Genomic DNA, 26,291 nt, shown 5'->3' with positions numbered 1-26,291 from the left:
ACACTCTCACCATATGCTCCTGTTTTAAGAATAACTTTCCAAAACCTTGTGGGACTGCCTCAATTACACAGAAGAGAAAGCAGATATGCAGCTACATTATATCTACTGTCTTTGCAGAGGACCACGTGTACCATCGTGGAAAACGACTGTAGTTTGTATAAAGCATAAATGAGACAGCTCAGCTCGTTAGATTGTGTAAGCTGCTTTCAGAGTCCCTTCTGATTTGGTATCGAGGTTAAATTGGACAAAAATAGGCGTAGGCATGATCTATACTTTCAAAATAAATGTTAAAATGTTTTGGATGCTTCATCTTGATCTTGAGGGCATTAGGTTGTTGTTCATAACCATGCTTGGTCTTAGCTAGCAGATCAATATCATTGAAGGATGTGTGTGTGTTTCAGCTTTGTTTACATTCCTGAAAGAGCATGGCTGTGCTTTAATGTATTCATTTCTCTCTCGCCCTCTACCTCAGATCAGGATCTAACAACGCAGGTGAGGGAGGTGTGGGACATTGAGGCTGGAACCCAGTCGGGACTGTCTCATCCCCAGCATGGGAGATGGTTTTTATAGAAAAGCTCAGGGCTATGTGATGCTCTTCATCAAAGGTGAGGAAGTTAACCAGCCATGCATTTTGCCAAAATACATGCAAAAAGATAGTCTTCATCCTTGAAGTCTCTTGTAAAATAAAAAAAGCACATGACTTTTGTGTGGCTTGTCCAACTAAGTTTTTGAGTGTTCTTGTATTTCACCCCGATGGGCGTGGTTTTGCAGGATGCAGCAGTGCACGCTGGCCATCTCATCTCTGCTTAGGCGAGCTCCGTGACCATCAGCCCGTGCTCTGAGTGCACAATCATATTTTACATGATAATGTGCATGCACCTTTGAATGAAGAACAAAAAATCCTGAATAATTTTGGGTTGATGAAAGTGAGAAGTTGGACCGAGTGGCAAAGTATGGGCTATTTTTATTTCTAAAGCTTAGGAAATTAGGCAAACTGGACTCAATAATACACGCTTATAAGATATGTTTATTAAATGCATGTTAAGTATGACAGACACAGAAAAATTACAGAAAATTCATTTATTTTCATTTGTTTTCCTATGATTTGTGTATTTGGTCTCACACCTATGATAGTCTGCCTTGTAAGTTTTTTTTGGCTGTACATCTATTAATGCATATGCAATTAATCGATAACTGAATACAGACCCCCCCCATCTGAGTAGATTTTTAATGGACATATTTTAACGTAAGTCCATCTGAATGTACTATTAATGCACTATTTAGTTGTTGCCTACACATTTTCCAGTATAATGTTATGATGGTTAATTTGAGAATTTATCAGCAGTCGGGTAAGTCATTTGAAAATCTGCAGGGAAGTCTAGTCACGGTTGCAGCGATACCAGCAGTACAAGGAGCAAATTGTAAATTGATTATCACAAAAAAAAACAATAAATAATCTCTGTTAGAAATTACAATTAGGCGTAAGATCTCCTGTGGGTTTAATCTTGGGGTTAAGGCAAAGATTAGGTTATTAAACGACTTCTTAGGTTATGGTTTTGCTAACATCCAAAAAGTGCCGAGACAACCCAATGTGAGCACACTAGTACTTGACGGTTGGTGAGAATCACAGTTGTAGTGGCTTTTATTCCCCCAACAGCCACATGGAGCAACAGTGAGCTCATTCCACACTCCGAAACAAACTTTGACACATGACACAAAGGTGGGATTTCTTTTTTATCAGAAGTGTTTAACAGTTGTTGCAAGAGAAAAAGGATGAAGACTAACTGGTTAGTTTGCAAATGCATGTCTGGTAAACTTCTCCACCTTCATTAAAGGCCAGCGCATCCCCGCTTTCCTAAGCCTTTGGTACCTTCCAGGACCATAATGGGGCTAGATGGAGGCAAATCCACAGCCCAGTATTTTATTACAGCTCCTTATCGCTCTGTATTCGCAAAGCCACTTTTTAGCGATCCACTCAAATCTGAAGGAATTGATTTAAATCTCTCTCGTGACTATATGCCAGACACATTTTCTGTTGTACTCTGAAATATGTCACATTGAAGAAGCTAAAGATGTGCTTACTTTTGTTTCATTGTGACAACAAAACCAAAAAAAAAAGCAAGAGCAATTAACAAAACTGCTGAAAAAGCTACTTTTGGTTTTTCCATCTCAGCCTCAGGGGGTGCATGCCTCCCTGTCCAGAGCTCTCGCTGTCTACTGTATCACTAGCTATGGTTCTGTGTCTTTGCCTTTCTTATTTATATTTGGAAATGGCTGCACACAGAACACAGTAAACCGTTTAAAGAAGAAGCCAGGGCCACAATGCAGAATAACACCTGACATCCTGGCAGTGAGATGAAGCACCAACAAGCACATGATAGGTGAGAAACATCCCCCCAGGTGGTGGTGACTTCTCTGTTTTCTCTCATAAAGCCTCTATGTCCGTCAAGTGGCGAGTAAATCCGCCTTAATGTACGGGCTTTAGGAAGTCTGTCGTGTCAGAGAATTGACGGATTTAGAGTGTTCTGCACACCTTGTATTGTACCTGCACGCAAATACCAAGGTCTGATCAACAAAGGATCTTTTTTATAATTATATCTAAGCTACAACTCAGCAGAAAGAGAAACGACACCAGGAAGAGAAAAAGCCAAGAGTGAATTAAAACTTCATGAAATTGCTAATCTGTTTTTTGTCGAGTCATCTTGCCAGCACACAATATGTTTGTCTTTTGGGTTTTAGACAAAGAAGACATTACCGCCACAGTCTATGGATTACAGTGCCATCATTCTTATCCATTGTTTCTCTTCATTCTCAAACAGTCAGCAGACAGGAGATTAGGACTGAAGCACTGATGCAGGAAGGAACAGAGGATTGAGAGAATCACATGAAATAAAAAAAAAAATTAAAAAAAAATTAAAAAAAGACCGGGAGCTGGGAGGTATTCTTGTGTGACTGCAATATCTTCACACCCTGCAGTCCCCGATGCCAGCAAACCACAATCCTCTATAAGAGATAACGATTAGTCTCACTAATGATTAACCTGAAATCTTCAGATACTACAAGCATAAAACATTTGTCTGTATGTGTAAGGGTTAAGAAAATGCAATATAATAATAATAACTTAAAAAATACCAGGGGACCTAATGTGATTTACAAATAACAACCAAATTGCAGAAATGCTGATTCGCATGTGATTAATATTATCACTAGGGCTGTTGTGATTAATCGCATGATTGTCTAATTAACGCGCAATTATTGCAAATTAATCACAATTTTTTTTAATCTGTTCTACATGTACATACTATTATCACTTAAATAAATAAAGTGTCTTACTACTTTAAAGTCTCTATCCACAGCACTTAAAGAAAACTCACTTTCAAAGCTCTCTTTATTTCCTTCAGCCAGGAGTTGAGTTTTCATGAAAACATATTATGGCGTGTTAACTGCATGTCAAATTAACCAGAGCACACAAGGCCTTATTAGCAATTAGCATTATTGCCAATTAGATTAACTTGCTTATTATTCGAAGGTGCCGGAACGACGTTCCGTATCGTTCCGGCCCACTGTAACCCCTGGTTACTGCTCATGGAAGTATTTTATTTCTTTTTTTACTGCTGCATCGCTTCCCAATTTCCCAAACTACGAAGCAGTCAGAGGCCCAGATCACGGAATGCGCATGTGTTCATCACGCGCAAAGAAATTTGTGCCGTCAAAAAAGAAATTTGCGTTAACTCGTATCAAGTTCATTTTGACAGCCCTAATTGTCACACAACCTCTGTGTTTGGGGAAATATGGTAGGTATTATAGAGTCTGCAGTGGAGTCTTTACTTGACTAATTACAGACATGGCAGATTTTCATGGGATTAAGATCACAGATGACCTTTGCATTATTTCAAATGACTAGAGGTCCCCAGGTAATACTAGTCCTGTGCGAATAGGGATTTCGTGCATTTTCTTTATTTTGTTTTATCTGTATTCATCGAAGAGTGCTTGTCTTTGAAGAGACTCCAGAAGCTTGTTGAATGAAATTAAATTGATGAATTTTTCCACAGCTCTCCCCACTGAGTACCCCAAAGTGGGTTTTTATTGGGTTTCTGATCAAGTTAAAAACTTGGTATTTCTTTTTTTACACCACCTACATAAAAATGGAACTTGATTTGATTAAGCTCTATCTTTTCTTCTCCGTCAAATGCAGAGGTGTCTTAAAGTGCCTCTCATGCCTTTCTGTTTTCAAGACTGTTAACCATCCAGCAAATAGAATAGAAACTACTTCACCCACCACTTCAAACATCAAACTCAAACTGGAGGGAAAAAAGCTTTCACCTGTTAATGTCAGCCTGGCGCCAGATCTTCTTTTCATTTATGTCTAAAGCCACGAAGGATCTGAACATTAGCATTTGTATTACGGAATAAATTTGCATGTTTCATGTTTTCCTCATGTGCCCTGGAGGCTGCGCTTTTACCCTTTTTTTTTTTTTTTTACAGCTTGTAGGAATGTAACGAAACAGCCCAACATCTGATTCAACCTTTGATTTGACTCCGAAGGTGATGGAGTAAACTCACAGGCTGCAGGTCGTTCATGCTGATCGGAAGCTCCCTCAGAATCAGCAGCAGGTCGAGCTGCGTGTTCAGGCAGGGGATGTTGCACATCTGTAGCAGGGAGAAGAGGTGAGCATAATAAGCTTTGTCTATGCAGACGAGAGTGCAATTATCACATCATCACACAGCCTATTTCCATGTGATTATTCAGAATTATCCAAAAAGCAGCGCTGCAGGGAGATAAAGTCGTTGGATGGCTGCAGCTTGTTCTCACACACTCAAGTTCTTTCAGGCAAAAGTAAAGTGCTGCAGGCCTGTCGACAGGCTGATTTAACAGAGAAACTGAAGGCTTGACACCTTGAAACGATTGGCTGAGCTGCCTAGTCGACCTTTGAGTCGGTGCTAACCTCTAATAAATCATTCCACATTGTCAGTCTGTCTCGCTCATGCTCAGGTACCGTCTCCCAAAAGCCAAAGGGCACTTGGTCTGACGGATTGTTACGGAGAGATATTAGGATTAGTGTTAGGAATCAAAACCATGTAATCAAAAAATAAATGAAAATAAAAAAACACCAGAATGTCATCCTCCACATTCTCGAGCACCGTGCCCGTCTTGTCACATTTTCTGACACATTTAAAAATTCTAATGCAAGGTTAACAGATCACACTGATTCCATGCCAAGGTAACAATCTGGGGAAAAAAACGATTTCTCCTGGGCTAAAAGTGTGTTCACACGTTAGTCACTGAGTTTAAAGTCACATTCTCAGTTACATTGCTGACTTTAACTCACATCCGTAATCAGAAAATCTCATGTCTGAAATCTGAGATTTAAAAAGGAATGCTCTTGTGTAGGATTTGTGCTTTGGCACAGCACAGGATTTAAGTTGCTAGAGAAAACATGACAGGCATAATTTATGTAAGAACATACAAAGACCTCAGATACAGTGAAGTGCGATACTCTGAGGGAAGCCTGCTAAGCATTATGAGGATTTGATTTGTCTTAGGGAAAAGGTCAGTGCTTCAACACTAATATGCTTTTAGTTTTCTTTAATGGTAACGTTTGTTCTCATATGCCACTCTTGTGTCCTCCACAGACATCCTGAGAGGAAAGTAATTATTCACAACTGTTGAATAATTTTCAATGGTCTAATGGAAAACAAAACTTAAAGGGACAGTTCACCCCACAATTAACAATATATATTTTTCCTCCTACCTGTAGTGCTATTTATCAATCTAGATCAGGGATCTTCAACAGGGGGAACGGGACCCCTAGGGGGTCCTCAGAGTCAATGCAGGGGGGGCTCCTCCAAAAAGTTTTTTAGAAAATTAAAAAGTCTAAACATGGAGCCAACATATTAGCAAATATAAATCCCCACTGCTTACTGGCCTATAGGTAAGGTAGTCTCTAAGGTAGCCATCCATACATACAGTTCATCCTAACGATTCACTGTGCCACATGTATGTTTAACATTAAAACATGATTTATAAAATCATGCCAACAATCATTACGCTATTTTAATAGCTTAGTATTTTATGCAAAAAAGATATGTATATAGATGTATAAAGGCTTCAGGGCACCCTACATGTTATTGTAGGCCCAGTTTAAGATGCAACTTCATTTTATACAATACATGTAGTAGGGGGTCCCTGCTCTATCTCTCTTTCAGTAAAGGGGTCCTTAGCTTAACAAACGTTGGAGACCCCTGATCTAGATAGCTCTGGTGTGAGTTGTGTTGGAGATATCAGCTGTAGAGATGTCTGCCCTATCTTGGCTATATTGTAACTAGACGGCACTTGGCTTGTGGTGCTCAAAACGCCAAAAAAATCCATTTGAAAAACTCGACAGCAATGTCTCTTTCCAGAAATCAAGACACGGTTCAGATATTTTAGTCTGGACCAAAGTGGCCGATCAACCAACAGATCAACTGTCAGACCAGCATTGCAACCAACATTAGTAGAGCCATGCCAGTAGCGTGGCTAAAAAGCGCTAAAGCAAAGCCCTAGCAGACACGTTAATATGCATGTAAGGGACCACGCAGTGCGGGACAGGGAGCAGCTGAGGTTGACAATCCTATGCGTCATGTGGAGGACACTTCAAGTAATAATGATGCTGAAAATTGTGATAATTCATAAAGAATGTGTCAGCCCTTTCGTTTTCTTTAATAATTGAATGGGTTTTAGGGGGAGAATATGCGGAATGACTAAAAAGTGCAGAACATTAGATTTTGAAAAAACTCAAAGGAGTGAGCATTCACCTCTTATCTTAGGAGTTTCAAATAATTACAATTTCAGCTTCTATTAAGTGCAATATTTGAATACCTGTTTTAGTTGGCAGCAGTAAAGAAGGCTAATTATGTGGCGTTCAGGCTGACTGCAGTGTAGCACAGAAGGCTTGAAAGTACATGAGGTTTCCATAGTCAATGCCACCCTGTCTCTTACATATGAAATCCTAATGACTGGTGTCAATTCTTCCAGAAAGGCACTGTGGGCTGATCCTGCTGTTCATCTGTTGCCCCTTCTGCAGCCTTTAGCTAACCACACACAGGCCAAAGATCTGCCAGGCATGCTGGGAGGTGATAACTAGATGAATGGTAAGAGCTTGTCATGACACCCACAGTGTGTGAATGAGGAGGCAGGTGAACGTCGACTCAACAAGTCCTTCCTAAAGAAAGTGCTACATGAGCAGATGCTGCGTTAGATTCTGCTTGGTTCATGCTGCCACCAGTCAAATTCAAAGGAAATTACCATCTTAATTCTGGTAATCATACTTCTAGTTAATATGGGGAAATAAAAAGCGTACCTCCAGCATGTACTGATCCACAATATGCAGCTCTGTCACAGGTCCCTTGTAGGATTTGTACATTTCCACATCATCCAACGTGGGGATGTACCTTGAACATAAAAAAACAAACATAACAATATCACTGTTCTTGTTAGATGCCATAGTAGTTTTATTTTTTAAAACAATAAAAAAAAAAATCTATATAATAGCAATGACTCCTCTACTCAAACAACGGCTCCCTTTCATAAGTCTGTGCTCTTGCGACAATATCACAGCATCATGTTCCGTTTAACATTATCTTATCTTTAATATCACAATCCAAATCCTATCCATAATGTTAACTACTCTTATGGATCGCAGAGAAATGTGTTGGTGAGCAGGCCAGTGTTGGGCAAGTTGTTTCCAAAATGTAATACATTATTGATTATTAGTTACTGTCATTTGAGAGTAATTAGTTACATTACAATATTACTGTCTCTGAATTGTAATGCTTTACACTACTTTTGCGTTACTTTTGAGTTATTTTCACCAAAATAAAAGCGGCAGATAGCTTGTGAATTTCACAGTAGCCTAATAAGTAGGATTACATTAAAAATACTCAATTAAAATCACCATACAATTGAATCGAAGTAGCCTACGGTATCGTTACTTTCCACCGCTGATAAAATGTAATGACATTACGTGTAGCAAGACTAACAATTCCCGACATGTGGTTATCTGTCAGTTGCTCAGGCACATTGCTGTCGGCACGGACAGGACACAGATGTCCCTAGCCTACCGTCTCTGGTTCTGGGGGGTTATGGGGGGTGTCAGATTCATGGAAAAGAGATGGAAAACTGCTTTGTAATTAAGGATTAAAAAAATCATGCTGATTAACGGGGCTCAGCAGGAGGACATGCCGCTCCATCAGAAATGTCTCTAAATGCACAGTAGGACCAATTATTTTATAACATTTTAGTTCTGATAGTAAGTTAGTCAAAATCACCTTAATATCAGCTAGGAAAAACCAATGGTCGATCGTCCCTTCAATTGTTGATATACGATCGCCAATCGGCACAAGCCTAGTCTCAAAAATTGAGCTCATTCTGTATTTATAAAGTTTATTTATTTGCATGCTATGTTGAAAATATAAATATAGGCTGATTAATACTAATTTATACGGCTCTTTTTTTTTTTTTACGTATTTGAAAAGCCACATTTGTTTCTTTATAATCCAAAACACATAAAGTCCTTATATATCCAACAGAAAAAAAGAAGAAAAAACATACCTATAGATTCATTTTAAAAATGCATGTGGCCATTTTTCTTTTTCTTTCACACATGCTTTCCCATTTTGACCTTTGCCTCTTTATGCTATACATGGTCTTTAGCTCCCTCCGTTGGACTGATGCCATTACATTGATTTCCAGTGGCCCGGAGTACGGCGAGTGATTAAAAGCCAAGTATAGCGCTGATGGTCCTCGTCTCGTCAGCTTCTATAAACAGCAAGACGCTGATGGGAACAGCAATTTACTGGCTTGCACTGAATTTGAACCACGCTCATCTTAAATTGGACTTCCTCTGTCTGTCATTTCAGTGCGTTGTGACCTCAAACCAAAGGCTTTCACTTTTTCATGAGCCAGGCTGCCGCTGGAGTAGCACCGGCCATTAATATTGCAGCACCTGTTGGGAATGGTTCTTTCAAAATTGTATTCCTCAGGCCTACACCACAGCACATTCAAATATATATTATTATGTTTTCATAGAATAAATAAAATCCTCCACACAGTACATTAGATCACTCGTGCCTCTCAGGAGGTCAGCATTCAAAGCCACTGAGTAAACTGCAGTTAAGAGTCAGGAAGCATTTTACCCATTTCCAGTTCACATTCCCAAGGGCATGTCAATAGTTTCCATCTCCGCAAATAACCAGAAATAAAAGTTTTATTAGTAAGCTGCTCTGGTAAAAAGGTTCTGGCATCTGCTCTTTAGTATTTGAAAAAACGACTGTGTCAGCATCACATGAACTGGCAGTGGTTTCACATTGTCCTGATTGTACCATGCACTCGCATCCCTACTGTAGTTGAAGATTTGCTAAGCTGCTAGATTTTCAAAGATTTTCTTCCCTGCCAATGAAAACACACATCAACCGCTCATAAATTCAGGCGCAAATAGCCGCTCACCTCTCGGCTTCAGTTGTGACAGTATCAGGAATGAATACAAATCAGTGGGGGGGGGGTTTTGGCACAAAGTCATACCTCCTCAGAGAGGTGATGTGCTCATCAGACAGGCCTCCATCTTCCTCATTAACGATGAACAGTTTGTCCTTCAGCTCGCCCGGTTTCACTGGAAAACTTTTGAGGAAAATGTCTAGAAGAACAATAGATCAAAAAAAGTCAACACACTCAATGGTACATGAAAGCTTTTCTCTTGACAGATAGTCTTCTTATCCTGCGATGAAATGACTCAAAAAGCATTCGGAAGACAAAGGGTCCTTTGCTTAATTACGTTCCCCCAAATGCCTAAGGGAAATGCACAAATTTGCATTCTATCAAGTCTGATGTGATTTTTTTTGTTTTGTTTTATAGAAAATGCCTCTGCATAATTCACGAGCTGTGAGAAGCATTTATTAGGAGCCAGCTTCAGGAATTTCAGGCATGTATGTATTTGTTGGCATGTATTGGTTTGGAAGTCACGTCCAATTCTCTTTTACTAAAGTGTGAGGTTGTCAACTAACTTGTGATCAGATTTGTATTTCTGGCACAGCAAACATTTGCCCTTTAATTTCAAATGCTGAAAATACTGTGTAAAGGCCGTTACAGACCAACCAGACGGCAGAAAAGGCAGTTGGACTGATCAGTCTCCCCGAGTTGGTCAAAAAAAGTGCCTCAGAACACACCAAAGCGACGAGACGTAATACGGCACCATAACAGCAGGTGGCGCTAATCTGTATTGTCGCCCAAAAAATGAAAACCGGCAGCTGATTGGACGAACGCGTCACGTGGGTCTGGCTGCTGCTTCCGGATTTTGGATTTTTCAACCGGCCATTAATGGCGACTCATTCAGAATATGATCTCATATTGTACTAAAATAGTTCACCGAAACGTGTTTCTTAAAACATTTTAAGTGAGAAATAGGCCATGCAGTTCATTTCAGATCGACAAAGGTCCGTTTAAAAGATTTTCGTCAGATTAGTCACGCTCATCCCGCTTGCCATTTCCGGGTGGTTCCCGACTGCCCTGTCTCCGACTGAGCATGTCAGGTCGGCCAAAATGAAGGCCGACAGCTCCTCCAATGGACGACGGCACGGAACACACTGAACAGACTCGAGTCACTGACCTCGCCAGACTATCCAACGGCCAATTATCGGTTCTGTGTGTAGCTGCCTTCAGACATGCGAAAGGAATACTTTGACATTTTCTGAAAGTTTTCTAGTCCATAGTTAGATCAGAAGATTAGACGTCACTGTGTTTGAATATGAAGTGTCACATTGTGCATCCCTTTTTGCATACTCTCAAGTCTACTTCCTGTGATCAGCACCTCACCTCACCTCACAGCCCTTGGTGGGCATTACTTTTCCATATTTTAATATGAAGCTACAGCCATTGGCTAGTTAGCTTAGCATAAAGACTAGAAATGGAAAAACCGTTCGCTAGCTCTGTCCAAAGGTAACAAAATCTGCATACCAGCTCCTCTAAAGCTCACTAATTACCACATCTAAACTGTTTAATCCGTTCAAAAACCAAAATGGGAAAACGACAGTTGCTGGCCCGGCCAAGAAATAGTTCTAGCATGAACTTCTGTGAACTTGTTGTTTTTACACATTGGTTTTTGTACAGATCAAAAAAATATTTTTTATATTTATTATCAAATATATTACGCATTACCAAGTGACTTTGAGAGGTGCTTGTAGGCGAAATTTAGTTACCTTTGGTGAAAGCTGAAGCAGGCTTTAGACGCAAAAGCAGAACGGGAGGAAACAATCACTGAAGCAATTGGCATTTACATTAGCATATTATATTACATTATATATTATCTTATCTAGCCAAGGTGGAACTAATTGTACCACCTCACCTGCACGCGTTTTCTTTTTTATTATCCTATTCATTTTGTATTTTTAGTTTCATAGCATAAGAGCTCTAAATGCAACAGATATTTTATTATCTTATGTTATTAGAGTACAAACACACCTTACAAAGCTATTGGGGATTAAATATGATTGTGGAGAATTATAACAAAATGTTTTATTACAGTTTTTCTCAGTTGCTTTGGTACATTTCTCGAATCGTCCTCAACATTTGCAAAAGAGTTTGTACAAATAGCAAAACACCATGGATTACTTGCAAAAGCCAGTCTCTTGCTCAAAATCTTTAGTTCATCTCTCAAAAGTAAATATCTGTGTCAATGAACACGTCAGTGCCATCAGAATGACAAGTCCTTGTGTCATTGTGTACGGATAAGACAGTCAAATTGCTTAGTCATGGTGTCAGTATAACAGTGTACTCTGGAGGGATGTTCTGATGTAAACTATGGCTAAAGTTTTGATGACAGTTATTGTAAATTGTAGGTTACACCTTAGTGTATGTGCGAGTTTGATTGCAAGAGACTGGACAAGATTCACCTTTACGCTTTTACAGTTTGTACTGTAATTTGTTGACAGACCATGTCATTGCGATACAGAAAGGAAAAGATAGCACTGCATAGCACAAAGAAAAAAAAACTAAAGTAGAAATGTGAACATAGGACATCTCCTTAGGGAAAACTGTACATGCAGTGCTGTAGGAATTACAGTACAGTCTTCCTACACCTCCTGACGTTCATTGTAACATTATTGTGCTTGCCAGTTAACGGTTCATGAGATGCACCTTCGATAGAGAAAGTCAAGATTCACCTGGGAGCAATTTACCAATTCAGGACAGATTTAGAAAAAAAGTAATGGAAATGTATAGAAATATGCTTGACATATTATGACAACTTGTTCAACCATTTTGCATGTAAAGACTTATGCTATGAACTAATGCCTAAATGTTGTGGGGCGTGAGACTATTCAACATCATAATACATTTTGACCAACATGACATAAGCAATTGATAATGTAGGAAACAGCAGAGAATTGTACATAATCATTTGCATGGATGTACCAAAGCATTTGCAACTTGTTCAAAGAAATGAGAAACTTGCTTTTTTGATGTGCACAAGTGACACAATGATGTGAAGATTGAACAGGTAGTTTTGAGAATTTCAATTCTGATCTGAGAAATGTACCAAAGCGACTGAGAAAAACTGTAAATTCAGATAACGTTACATGGTAAATAATTATTTTTTATTTTTTATTATTATCTAAAATCCACACTGATTTTCCATTATATGGCTGTGAAGTTGGCATTGAATTTCCTTTTAAATTTAACTTGAAGAATCCTGGGGGTACCCTGCTTTGGACAGAGCCAGGCCGGCTGTTTCCACTCTTTATGCTAAGCTAAGCTATGCAGCTGCTGGCTCCAGCTTCATACTAAACAGACAGATATCTGAGAGTGGTATCAATCTTCTCATCTCACTCTCGGCAAAAAAGCGGACAAGCTCATTTGTTTCCCAAGATGTCAAACTATTCCTTTAACTGTCCATAATGGTTGAGTTCCAACATTTCCCATCCAAAATAGGAGTCTGATTTTTCTATTACTAAATCCAAAATAATTAAACTGATTGAATATCTACTCATGACAAAGTAAATAAAATAATCCTGTTGAATGTTAAGTAGTTTGGAGGTACAAAGCTGTAATCAACACGTCTCTAAATCCTTGACATTTAAGAGTCAGTAATTCCCTCACCAGGACCAACACAGGCTTTTGTGTCACATTTTCAAATGAGGGATCACAACATCAGATATAAAAAAAAACAACAAAAAAAACAAAAAACAATGTTGAGTGCTACCAGTGTCCTCAGGAGTGAGAGTTAGTGGTCTGGCCTAAAATAAAAAAATAAACATTGCAAATCAAGCCCTTTTGTTGATTGGCACTTAGACAAACTGGGCATTGCCCTGGCTAATTAGAGTATGGAGATGGCGAGCGTATCCCACTGGGCGCAGGAAGCCACAGGTGTGCTTTTAATTAGCAGTGCGACATTTCCAGTCGTTAAATAGGCAGCAGGCACAGGGGCTCTAAAGGTAAATAACCACATTAGTCAGACACACTCTAAACCGAAATGTACTATGATCATACAAAACCACAATGGGTCTCACCCGGTGGTGGAAATATTCACTCAAGTACTGAACTTTAGTACACTTTTGTACTTTAGACTTGAGTATTTACATGTTATGCTACTTTTAAATTTCTACTCCTCAACTTGTGAGAGGGGAAATATTGTGTTTTTTAATTCACTACAACATTTTTGACAACTATATTTACTAGTTGAATAATATGCATATTTTATTGCATATATATATATATATATAAAATGTATTATATATTTTACAAAAAAAAAGAATCCCTCTTAATTATCACTTATGAACCACTAGACGAGTGTGATAGTGTCTGTATCTGCAGAGACCCTGCTCTCTGCCTGTATGTTCTTATTTTTCTGTCTTTGGGCTCCACGTGGGTGTGTAACCCTCCACCCAATAACAGCGTGCAGGTTGTGCAGCCCGTTCCTATTCCCTGGCTTTGTCACGGTGCTCGGCGTCTCATACCGACACTCAACCGACACACACGCAGACCGGATGAAGCTCTGCATACACACACAATCCTTTGTGTTTATTTATACTTTAGAACGTAACCGCCATTAAACAATCAGTAAAGAACTAACTAAATACAAACTTAGAATTGTATTGTTCTGATTCACCACTTTGTTCAGCACTCTCTCTTTTCATTCACTCTCTAGCTCGCTCGGCCACTGCTGCTTTCACTCTCTCTCTCTCTCTCTCTCTCTCTCTCTCTCTCTCTCTCTCTCTCTCTCTCTCTCTCTCTCTTTCTAGCTCATTTAGTCGGGGAGGAGGGGCCAACTTTGCATGCTGTGTGTTTACAAACAGTAATCGATACTCACTACACATTATATCTTTAAGATTTTATATTAAAAAAAAAACATCAGTGTGATGGGCTTATACTACATTGGCTTGTTTTGGCTTGTGACCCCTTACAAAAGAGTCATGGGTCTAGTTGAGGTCCCTTGTTGCATTGTAGATGTCCATGAGTCCAAAAAGACAACGTAGACCTGACCCCTAGGTTGGAAACAACTGGACTACTTAACTGTAGTAGTAGTTAAAAGCAACGCCACTTAGACCAGTTACAACAGTAAAATACCGCATTGCATTGAGGCATCAGTATTACATTTTATAATAAAATCATATATCAGCCACAGGGGACATTTTTCTACAGAGTAAGTACTTTAAGTATCTTGCTTAATTTTCTTCTGTACTTTGACTTAAGCATTTTAATATTGTTGTATTGGTACTTTTACTTAATTAAAGGATCTTAATAAAAAATAAAAGGGGGTACCGGTGACTCTGACATATTGCAGAAGATATTTCATCAGACTTTATCAAAAGTTACTGATTTGATTTGAATGGTGGTTGCATGCAGAGAAGAGCTGCCATTAGCGTTTCAGAATCCCACCACATCCATACACAAACTTAGCAGTAGTAGTTCTGTCTTTCATCTGCTCTGTGGGTATTTCTTTTAAAGAATGCAATATAAAAAAAAAAAATCAATATAAGCTACAATCTTGTTGTCAAAAGTATTTTGGATTCCTGGAGAGCCCTTAAAATACTATTGGTCATTACAGCATTGTCCTATGGATTCTCAACGCAGCTTGCCCACAAGGATCAAGCTGATTACCAGAGGAAACCACTCTAAAACCACAGTACAACAATAATACAACCACCTGCTCAAGCTGTCTAACTCCATCTGCCTCAGTGTGTAACTGCAAGTAACAAAATGTTGTTAAAGTCGCTGTGGACACAGTAAGAGTTCCAGCTTTGTGCCTGACGCTAATCAACAGTTCTAAGTTTGTTCGTTAATTATTGATCACCTACTTGCGATATCATGTGTTCGAGGTGGAGTCTGACTGTCTGCTGAGCTGTTGCTATCTTTGTAAAAAACATTTTGCATGCATACTGGCTCCCAGTGTAATAGAATCAGATGAATAAATAGTTTGGCAGAGAATGAGATATAAGCTGAATAAATAGCACAAATTTAGGCAGGTTTGTGGTGATAAACATGCAAACAAGCTTGTGTGTGTGTGAGAGAAGGAGAGAAAGAAGTCCTATTAACATTTTTTTTCATACATGGCTATGGAATCTGAATCCTGAGGTGAAAACAGGCAGTTATCACCTTTGGTCTGATTCTGTTTATTGTTTTAAAAAGCTCTTATTGATTGTCTTTTCAATTGTTTATAGTAAAGGCCAATACAACTGCAGTGGTGTAATGGTATGTAAGTTCATTTACTTAAGTACCGTACTTAAGTTCAAATTATAGGTATTTTTAGTATTAGCATTTTGTACTACTTTATACTTCACTACAACAAAAAGGAAAATCTTGTTCAAATTAGCTTCACCTTGACCAGCTATTACGATTAATGCATCCGTAATAATAATCCAATAACTGAATATATAATAGTATTATCTGGATTATGGAAACTTGTAATTACACTTTGCTGATATGATTGCTGTATTTTTGCATCACCCCAGTCCTCCATGACCTCCACTGGGTCCCGGTTAAACAGGATGAACGTCAAGATTCTACTCCATACCGTGACATCATGACTTTGCCTAAACATACACGCCACTTTCTAAAGCCAAATGGCGTGTTATCTGTATGCATTTTGAGCAGCTATCCGCGTCTATATCTACGCCGTATACAGCGGATGGGTTGCAGACTGATCTCAATAAGTGGCATATGTATGGCACGCCAATTCGTATGCCATTTTGGCGTGTTATCAAGATGCAGACATAATCGCTTTTCGGACGGTTGGGTTTAGGAAAACAATAATGGGGTTGGGTTTAGGAAAAGAAGAACGGGACGGTTGGGTTTAGGAAAACAATAACGGGGTTGGGTTTAGGAAAAGAAGGAAGCGACGGTTGCGTTTAGGAAACGTGACACGCGGGACACGATCCCCAGTCTCCTGGGTGAAAGTCCTGTGTTTGACCCATCCACCAACCCAACCAAACTCCCTACGCAGATTTTCGGGCTTTAACCCTAACCCTACTTTTACTAAAGAAAAGGATCTGAATACTTCCACCGCTACTGCTTAGATGTCACTTTCTATATCAGTGTTAGGAGAGAGTTGGAGAGACAGAATTCCCCTTGTTCTTCAGATGTCTACATTTTTCTAAAGCTTGCAACCGAAAGATGCGTGGCCTCAGGTTGCCTGCAGGCTGTCATCACTCAGCTCCTGCTCCTGACACAACCAAAGTTTCCAGGTCAGGGAGGAGCACAAACTCCGAATGCTGGGATATTCTGCATCAAGAGAGGAAATCGCTGTCCTTGTCCCTCAGATCCCCTATCCATATTTTATGAACATGTGAACTCTAATTATGTCGCCGGTCTGCACACTCTCACTGATTGCATTTAGCAGCCCACCACCACCACATCTGTATCGCCTCACAGTGTCTGTGCCTGTTGGAGCTTTGGAGATGTTCTTCCCTGGCTTGGCTCTTAACACATACAAGCCACGTACACTCAGTTAATCAAAAGTGAAAAGCCATTAGATGAGATAAAGAATATGTTCCACTTCACAATAGCTCTGCAGATTGCATGGGCAGTTGTGGCACTGCAGGACTGGTCACACACTGCCCCCTGCAGACACATAGGAGGTACATCCTCTGCCCTTACAGCAGCTGTGACATCATAACAGTCTCAACCATCCGTTTTTAAAGAGCAAAATGGCAGCAGTTATAGGACCTTCCCTTAAAGAGATTCCAGGTCCGCTTGCTTTTATTTGGGCAATTAAAGTCCAATTCATGAAAATGAAAGAGTACACCATTAACACTGCCTCTGCAGAGATCCTGGATACTCTTTTTATGTGGTGCTTCCCTCTGCTGGTTTTATTTCACACCAGCCCTTCTAATTTACTGAAGGAATAAGCGCTTTTATTTGACTTAATCCAGAAGAATGCCTTTTCATTACAACGTGAAATTTGCACTCATTATTAAACACATTGTTGAGCTACTCACTGAAGTTGTGTGCAATCTTCTGGTTGAGCATAATATGCTGCGTGTTGGTCGGCTCAGCCGTGCCAAACGTCCCCAGATCTTTAACGGAAAATTGCTCATATAAGCGCGATGTGTCGATTTCAATCCTCCTGGTGCTTTCTTGTACCCAAAATGATTTTGCAATCTGCCAAGAAACAAATTAATTCAGGAGTGAGACAACTCCATTATACGAGGAAATCAATGTTAACATTACAAAAATGCAACACTGGGGGAAGCAATAACTGACTGAGAAAACAAAGAATAATTCCCAGCAATGATGCAATGCGAGGAATAATGAAGTAAAACCAAGCTGAAACTGACCTTTCAATGGCTTCCACAATAATTAAACACTGCATTTAAACATGAATAATTCCCACTAATGAGACACTTTGTAAGCTGCATACCTAAATGTAAAAATACGGGTCATTTTGTGTCTTCTGATGAATGACATTTTAACTGACAAGTGTTACCTTCTCTGAGGTGACTATGTCCCAGTGGAAAGCCTTGGTGCGTGGTTTTCCCAACTGCATCGGGAATTTGAAGGCAAAAGGTGGGGGGGGTGGGGGGGCTGGGATGATCGGCGATGGAGGCCCTTTCACAACTGACGAGCCTGATTCATGGTTAGGAGTCTCTGGGACTTTAGAAGAGGATGTGAGGGCAGTGTCGGAGGGTGAGGGTTGAGGGGAGGTGGGAGAAGATAAGGCAAAGACACCGGGGCAGGTTGGTGATGGCACAGGAGGCAAAATATCAGGCTTGATAACAGCAGTGTTCTTCATGGTGCGAGGTTTAGGAACAGGCTTTATAAAACCGGCTGAGGGATGACTTTGACTCGTGTCACCGGCTGATAAATTGTCTCCACTGCCAGAAGTGGGATTTTCATAATCAACTGGAGGATAAGTCATATTTATACCACCCAATCCACTGCTTGACTCAAGATCCGTGTCAGTGTCCTCTGTCTCTTCGGCTATGCTGAGATGTTGTGGACCCTTTGTTTCCAGAAACATGTGTTCGCCCTTTGACTTCCTCTTCCAGTCTGAACACAGTTTGCTAATGGCCTGGACCCAAGCATCTCGCTCCCTCTGGACAGCCTCAGGGGGACATGCTTGATCTGGTACAGGTACCCGGAACCTGCAATAAATCCACAATATTTAACTTAACTTCCCTCATTAGCTGACATAACTTTGGCAATTAACCCTCTTTTTTTTCAATGCATTGCAGAAGAGACTGAAATTACACTATTACAAGGCTGTGAATTAATTTGAAGAGAAACGGCTGATGTGATGGACAGAATCCATTAACCGCTTGCTCTCTGTTTCCACATCTTAATAATCATCTCACTCACTGGTACTCATTTTTGTGGGTGATCAGGGTGAAAGTGTCCGAGCTGTGAGGTTTCTGTACGCTGGTGTCACCGTCTGACAGGTGAACCACGATGGAAACGGGCACCGTGGATGTCACCTCGCCGTCAGCGGGGCCTTGTCCCCTGAAGGGGATCAGTGTCAGCTGACCTAGGTGGAGCTGGACCTCATATCTGGAACACAATGGAGAGGGTGATGTATGCCACGACAACAGGACCTGAGCTGTGTCCCAAGAACACACTACATACCAAGTGTATTCAGTTTGTACTGTATACTGACTGTCATATAGGCCTACTGTTTCTGCAGTTACTTGAAATCCATGTAGTTTACTGTTTTGTACTACCAACATCGGATTTCTGCCATCAATATTTATTATTACTGAACCAATAGCTGGTGGACTAACAATGTAAAGCTGACACTGTTTATAAATGACCTTAAACCTTATTGGACATTTCTGTTCAATTAATTATTGGTGGACTGATCTTGTTACTGTTGGACAGAGCCAGGTTAGCTTTTTTTGGCTGTTTTTTACATTCATCTGCTGAAGGGGGAATCTTTTCTCTCTGGCCACCTTAAATCTCTAAACTTGTGGTCCAGTATGCAATTTACACATGTGAAACACATGCAACACCGAGAATTGACTTTTTCAGTGAAGTATGAGACTTTTCCCGTAGGACTTTTCAATGAGGGGGAAGGAGAAGATGTCATTTTAAGACTTTTTAACTAGTTCATTGAAGTTTTTTTGTGAACGAATATGTCAGATATGTCTGGAGAGGGGTTTTGGTTTTTCACTTCTACAGTGTGAGAATAAAACAAACTCAAAACCTGCTAAAATTCACAGTCCTGATAAAAAAATATATATATGTATTTGTAACTGCGAATGTGGGTGTGAACATGTGGCCACAAATCATTTCTCATCACTAACTTTGCTGCACATTTGTTGTGTATCTGTTTTCTAACAGCAGCTTTACAATAACAAGGACACGTCCGTACTTCACCCATCTGAATGATGCCAGGCCACCTCTGTGCAGTAACAAGACACCTTCCCGAAGATTTTGTGATGCTTGAGGCTGCTGAAATATTTCTGCATCCTCCTCTTCAGGATCATTGTATATGTTCCCATAAATGATCTGATTCATAAGCTGCATCATCTGCTCAAAAAGAGACGATCACCAGTATGAAAAAGTCCAAAGGAAAGCTTCAAAAACAACTGGGGTAATACATTGTAATACAAGTACATCTTTGCTCCTCTTAGCACAAATTGTTTTAACGTAAATGACTAATGCCTAACAGAGTTGTACTGACTGAGTATAATAATGGAATCGATGAAGGAAAATTCCTTCTCCGTGTTTTCTTTTTCTTTGTAACTCGGACGAACACAGTAATGCAACAAATGTGCTGATTTTAACCCAAACCACGATCTTTTAAGTCAATGGTTTTGTTGCCTAAACATAAACAAACTGCGACCGTTTCACAACGTTAGCTTGTTTAAACCGCGACCGTTAAGTTTAGACATGAAAAACAGAAAACAGTCCTGTAACTTCCTCTTACTGCTAGGTGCTAGGGGTGCTAATTTATGAAAATGCTTCTATGGGTCATATCAGAGGGTAGGAATAAACAGCCTATTTGGTCGTATGATTTGGAGGACTTTAATAACAAGGTTGGTGGTTTGAACTCCGGCCTGTCTGCATGTCAAAGTGTTCTTGAGCAAGACAATGAACCCAAAGTTGCTCCCAAAAAGCAGGCCAGCACCTTGCACGGCAGCTCCACCAAAATGAAATCCTTTTACCATTAAAATGAAAGCACTGTCAGTGTAAATTAATTCACCTTGTGTTTGTCCTCCAGCGAAGTGGCCTCCAAATCATAATCATGATGTCCTTTAAAGGAAATGGAGAACCTGGAACCCACTCCATCATCACAACTCTTGACAATGGAAAAGGGAAGTTGTCGCTTTATGATTCCTTTACTGATGCTGCACAGCATTTTGGTCTTGAAATCAATCTGGGTTGGTCACAATGAGAGAGGTTATATTACATCTACTGTAACACAGTGAAAATGAGCATACTTGATCGTGTGATATAGTCTTTTCAGCCACGCTAGCGAGCTGAGCCACGTTGAAATATCTCAAAAACTGTTGGACGGATTGCCATGAAAGTTTTTACAGAAGTTCATGCTCCCCAGAGGATGAAGCCTGTACTGGGTTTGTTGGTCCTCTGACTTTACCTATTTAAATCGGGTTCACACATTCATGCACCCCTCTGGATGAATTGCAACCACTTTGGTCATCATTGGAGTCATTTTTCATATACCGTAGTACCTTATCAGGTCAATTTTAATGTGTCCAATGCTTTGGTTTCTGACCCCAAAACCTGCAAAACTAAAGACATTCCAATCAGCCTCAGATGTGCTTTGTGTTTAGCGCAAATTAGCAAATGTTGTTAACTAAGATGGTGAACATGGTACACATTATACCTGCTAAACATCATGTTAGCATTGTTGTATTAGCATGCTGAACCGCAAAGCACCGCTGTGCTTAATACAGCTTCCCAGAGCGGCTAGCATGGCTGTTTGATTGTAAAGGTGTCCTGCCACACGTATTTCATGTCATGCCTTGGTTACCTTGTTTCAAGCCATTCTAGCGTGGTATAGAAAGCCTGCAGGAAGACTCAATTTGTGCCAGTCCTCATTAATATTCAACGAGCTAAGCTGCTTGACTCTGATTGGCTAACAGCTAGCCAATGAGAACCTGGCTATCAGCATCCTTTAATAAAACTTGCAACTTGGCGAGCTCACGAATATTAATGCGCTCAGGCAACACCACGTCAGACTGACCAGCTTTTGTAATTGGCCTGATTTCTCTGCTTATTTCTTTTCAGTGGCTAGAGCTGACAGAGGAGATAGCAGTTCATTTTCACATTCACGACATAACACAAACACATATGGACCTAACATATTTCAAAAAATACAAGGAAAAACGTTTTTGTGTGGCAGAGCACCTTTAATCTTGTTTTTTGTTTTTTTTAAACTCACCTGAAGAACTCGCTTCTGCCACCTGTAGTGGCTGTGCTTGTAAACGCTGAAGTTGCACTGTGAGGGTTCAGGTTCCTGCAAAAACAGCCAAAAAAGCTCAAATGTTAGATATGAATACCTAATGGAAAAACCCCTTTCAGTGAACAATGTAAAAAAAGGTATTTTTAAGGACAGTAATCTTTTTTCGTTCAAGTGTTTCCTGCTAGACAGGCGTAGAACAAAAGGCAGCCACATTCCTTCTATGGGCAAATCAAACTGTCTAATTACTTTTAAAACCAATCCAGCAGGCTGAGCAGCTCAATAATATGTTAACAAGACAGGTTTACAAGTAGGTTATTCGCAAAGCAATATACAAATAATGTCTTTAAACTGATTACATGTCAAAGTGGCAGAGCGTTAACAGAAAAGATTGATACCACTTTAATGTGTATGTGTATGTGGAGATGGGGAAGGTTGTAAACCGAAGTGTCTTTCAGCTCATTGTTTTGGTTTTATGGCCCTCAACTTAACTGATCTGGTTCGTTCTGCGTGCTACCTTCCCAGCAGCAAACACCTAGTCCCCCATTTTCCTAAAAAATAGAGTAGAAAACTACGCCATACTCAAACTCAGGCCAACATGATAGCTTTGAGATCACAGCCCACAAAGAGAAATCTTGGTTGAAAATCGTGGTACCTCTTCAGCCAGGTTCTTCTGTTTGACCAGCTGCTCCCTGGCCTGGTTTAGGGCATCCTCGATGGACAACTCTCCGTTCTTCACCTTGTTCATGATGCTCAACTGCATCTCATTGCTCAACTGAAGGCACGGCAACACGGCAAATAGAGATAAATTGCATTATGTGGAAATTGTTAGGTCAATTTTCTTTCTTTTCATGTTTCATGAGGTTAAGCCCTATTGTGAACTAAGCATACTGTATGTGAAGAATTTTGGTGAATATTTCCCAAAATATGCATATTCGTGTGACTAAATCTAGCCCCGTAAAGTGTTGCATTTGGTAAACAAACGAATAACATATGGAGTACTACTACAAAACTATTTTCAAACATCCTTTAGGGCTTTTCCATTTAGCTGACATGCGGTATTTTGCTTTAGCAATATTTCACTGCTTCAGTGTTCTTTTAGATTATGCATGATGGGTGATAAGAGACACAAGATAAGTCAGACTCAGCTCACTGGAATTATAAAGAGGAACCATTGTGTTACACAGTATAATCAGCATCTGTAAGATGCATGCATTACAGGAACATATTGTCTTCCTTAAATCAGTCATTATCTGTCACATTTCTGAGTAAATGTATTCGTTGTGGGAAACTACTACTACAACAGGGAAGTTAGGTTAAATTGAGGAAGTAGTAAATGGTTGAGAGACTCCCATAAACCCAAACTCCTCTTGCTGCACAGAGGTGACAGTAATGAAAGCGAGAGGGCTGATCTGCAGAAGCATTGGTTTTACACTTAACACTTATTCGTGGTGAATTAGAACTTGACATTTGCTGTTTAAAAGAACGTATTGCTTGATGCTTGCTTCCTTGTCTACGTATGTAAACTGAAATCTTACCTGTGGCAGGTCCTCAGTATATCTGTCCATTCTGGATAGATTGTCTTTCTTCTTTGATCCTAAATTTGGCATCATAACTGTTCAGATTTCACGGGAAACATCCATGCAACCACTCAGTCCATGAAATTAATCCTCTTTTATAGCAAAGATTTTGTTTTTCCGTCATGCAAGAACCCAAACAGAGATCTGCTCCTCTGACTTTGTGAAGGAAGCGAGTGCTGTGATTTGTGTCTCACTACCACTGCCTTCTTTCAGTTCAGGTTACACATCAGGTAGTGGCTGTTCGGCCACACCCACAGTAACACACAGGTTTTCTCTGCAAACATTTCCAGTCAGTTTGATCTGCTCCTCACCCTGTTTTACCCAGCAGAGAGGGCTAAGAAACCTGCAGCTCTTTCCCAATGCCCATAATAATACACTAATGCAATTTATATCTCCCATGGATTCCTACTCAGAATGTGTTTTTCTATACTCATGAAATTCAATTAAATTCAATTTTATTTATAGTATCGAATCATAACAACAGTTATCTCAAGACACTTTACAGATAGAGTAGGTCTAGACCACACTCTATAATTTACGAAGACCCAACAATTCCAGTAATTCACCCAAGAGCATGCATTAAGTGCGACAGTGGCGAAATACGACTTTAATAAATAAAAAAGGTTAGCTGCTTTCTCTGTACACAGGACAGAATCTGACTGTAGAAATCACTAAAACTTTCACGTACAGTTTTTATTTTATTTTATTGCAAGACAAAAAACAAAACGCTAACAGAACAACACGAGGAAGCCATAAACAATGAACAGTTGTAAGTTGTGTGTTTTCCGACATGCCCAGGGACCTTACCCATACCAACAACAGTGTCGTTTAGTACTTTCATTAATGTACCCAACAGCAAAAGTGTGCAGAACTTTACAGTATGAAAAGTCTACTGACTGAAATTTTTAAAAATGGTCAAATAAGTATTTATTTTTATGTAGGAAGAGAGACGCACATCACTAGGAATGCATTAGACTGACTATTTGTTCAAGAAAATTGGAAAATGTGTAGTAAAAAGTGATTAAAATTGTACATTTTACCCCTTCACCCACCCTTCCTCCCCAGCCTCTCTCTGTGTTCAGAATATTTTATTAATATATGACAAGTTGAGCAAGTCTAATACAAGAAAATGCACACAAAAAGTATACACACATAAATGTCAGTACTTAAGAAGAAAGAAACACTAAAATGTAGAGGGGGGGGGGGGGATGTCTCCAGGTCCCATTGCTGCTGTATAATTAGAACTTCAAAATGCCCCTGCCTCTCACAGGTGGATCTTCTGTGACAGGAATAAGAGATCACACAACCGGGAATAGCATGAAAGGTGAAGTCTGAATTCTACTGAAACAATTTACAAAACCTAAGATCTGATATGAGGGGGAAGTACAAAATCACTGTCATGTAAATATGCCATTAACCCTTTGTTGTCTTCCCCGTCAACTTTTTGTTTTTTTGCGTCAAAAAGTAGTGAACTGATCATTTATGTTACTTGTGAAGAGCGTTGTATGGAACCATCCACGTTATTTTATTTTTTGACAATTTGGTTGCAAGAAACCCAAATTTCTGATCTAGAAACTCGTTGAAAGCGGATCAAATTTGACCCGAAGAAAACAGGAGGGTTAAAATGGGTTTATTTTCTATGTGTGCACAGGAAAGGACACTCTTATTAGGAACCCATTGGAATCTCCAGCGAGGGAAAAGGTCATAACAAATTAAATGCGCATGACAAATTAAGCTTTTCGGCTGCACCCGGTACATGTGCCCTAATTGCAAGAATAGCGCAATCAAAACAAAATCTTGAATGGCAGCTGGTTGGACTCGGTTCTACCAAATCAAATAGGGGCGTGGGGCTTACTTGATCGCGTTTTAACCCTTGCATGGTGTTCGGGTCTGTGGGACCCGTTTTCAATGTTTGCTAAAAGAAAAATTATGCTATTTATTATTTCTTCTAACTCAAATGTATTGGCCTTGGCTCATTTTCTGTTAAGAACATAAAAAATAACTTATTTTCAATGACTGCACATGGTACCCCCCCCCCCCCACACACACACACACACACACATAACTATTACATATGGGGTGTTCGGGTGAAACTATGTTGTCTTTCTGCACCTGCTACTCCCACACAAAGTTACAAAATTGTTACATTTCAACCACTTTCACTTTCAATAAGCGCCAACAATGATCAAAAATCTTGTTTATATTTTTTTTAACTTTTCTTTATAATTGAATTTCCTTGTTTTGTCACAAAAAAACGAAAAATTATCGTATGATCATAAATGTGATCTCACGGGGGTAAATGGCAAATATGAACCATAAATGATGTATATATCATTGGTAATTGAGCTAAAGTAAACATCTGTTAAAGTATATAATACCTAATATATAGTACCTAATAATGTGGTGGGTCCACCAGACCCGGGAACATCGGCTGTGTAACAAAAATATGAACACCACACAGGGTTAAACACAGTAAATGGTCAGTACGCATGTCTGAACATAAGAGGCGCACCTTCGCCAGCCGTTACTTAAGTGACCATATGGGAAACCCCCCATGAAAACTTTTTGGGGAATCCCTCAATCTGGGGGTAGTTTCAGGCTCTACAGTAGAGCAGGTGTGACCGAGAACAATGACAACAGTCTGTCATACATTTCCTAAGAAGCCATACAGTTTGAGAATACAGTAATACATGTGATGACTTTATATTGTTTTCCCTTTGGGAAGTACTTACTTGAATATTCCCATTCTGTGCGACTCAGTAGCTCTACTTTCAGAGGGGAATATTGTGCTTTTTACTGCATTACATGTATTCGCAGCTATACA

At 39.8% G+C, this 26,291-nt stretch overlaps 1 protein-coding gene and 1 long non-coding RNA gene across 2 annotated transcripts in view; one reads left to right on the top strand and one right to left on the bottom strand.

Annotated features, from left to right (window-relative positions):
- LOC116043706 (formin-like protein 13) overlaps positions 1 to 23,676 on the bottom strand; it is a 36,624-nt gene extending 12,948 nt beyond the window's left edge. The window contains exons 1-11 of the mRNA XM_031290577.2: positions 23,426 to 23,676; positions 22,543 to 22,662; positions 21,870 to 21,944; positions 20,667 to 20,840; positions 19,833 to 19,990; positions 18,824 to 19,012; positions 17,952 to 18,609; positions 17,464 to 17,626; positions 9,560 to 9,671; positions 7,341 to 7,431; positions 4,564 to 4,650 (exon numbers count right to left, since the gene is read on the bottom strand). Of these exons, the coding sequence (XP_031146437.2) occupies positions 4,564 to 4,650; positions 7,341 to 7,431; positions 9,560 to 9,671; positions 17,464 to 17,626; positions 17,952 to 18,609; positions 18,824 to 19,012; positions 19,833 to 19,990; positions 20,667 to 20,840; positions 21,870 to 21,944; positions 22,543 to 22,662; positions 23,426 to 23,500 (1,902 nt within the window). The 5' untranslated portion in view covers positions 23,501 to 23,676. The remainder of the gene's footprint in view (positions 1 to 4,563; positions 4,651 to 7,340; positions 7,432 to 9,559; positions 9,672 to 17,463; positions 17,627 to 17,951; positions 18,610 to 18,823; positions 19,013 to 19,832; positions 19,991 to 20,666; positions 20,841 to 21,869; positions 21,945 to 22,542; positions 22,663 to 23,425) is intronic.
- On the top strand, positions 376 to 7,347 carry LOC116043707. Its single transcript, XR_004103524.2, has 3 exons — positions 376 to 605; positions 4,486 to 4,668; positions 7,016 to 7,347. It is a non-coding gene; the product is annotated as an uncharacterized LOC116043707 (long non-coding RNA).
- Positions 23,677 to 26,291: the final 2,615 nt, after the last annotated feature.

This window comes from Sander lucioperca, chromosome 12 (assembly GCF_008315115.2).
Source record: "Sander lucioperca isolate FBNREF2018 chromosome 12, SLUC_FBN_1.2, whole genome shotgun sequence".
NCBI lineage: Eukaryota > Metazoa > Chordata > Actinopteri > Perciformes > Percidae > Sander > Sander lucioperca.
The sequence above is the reverse complement of the archived record's forward strand: the minus strand, read 5'-3'. Positions and strand labels throughout refer to the sequence as shown.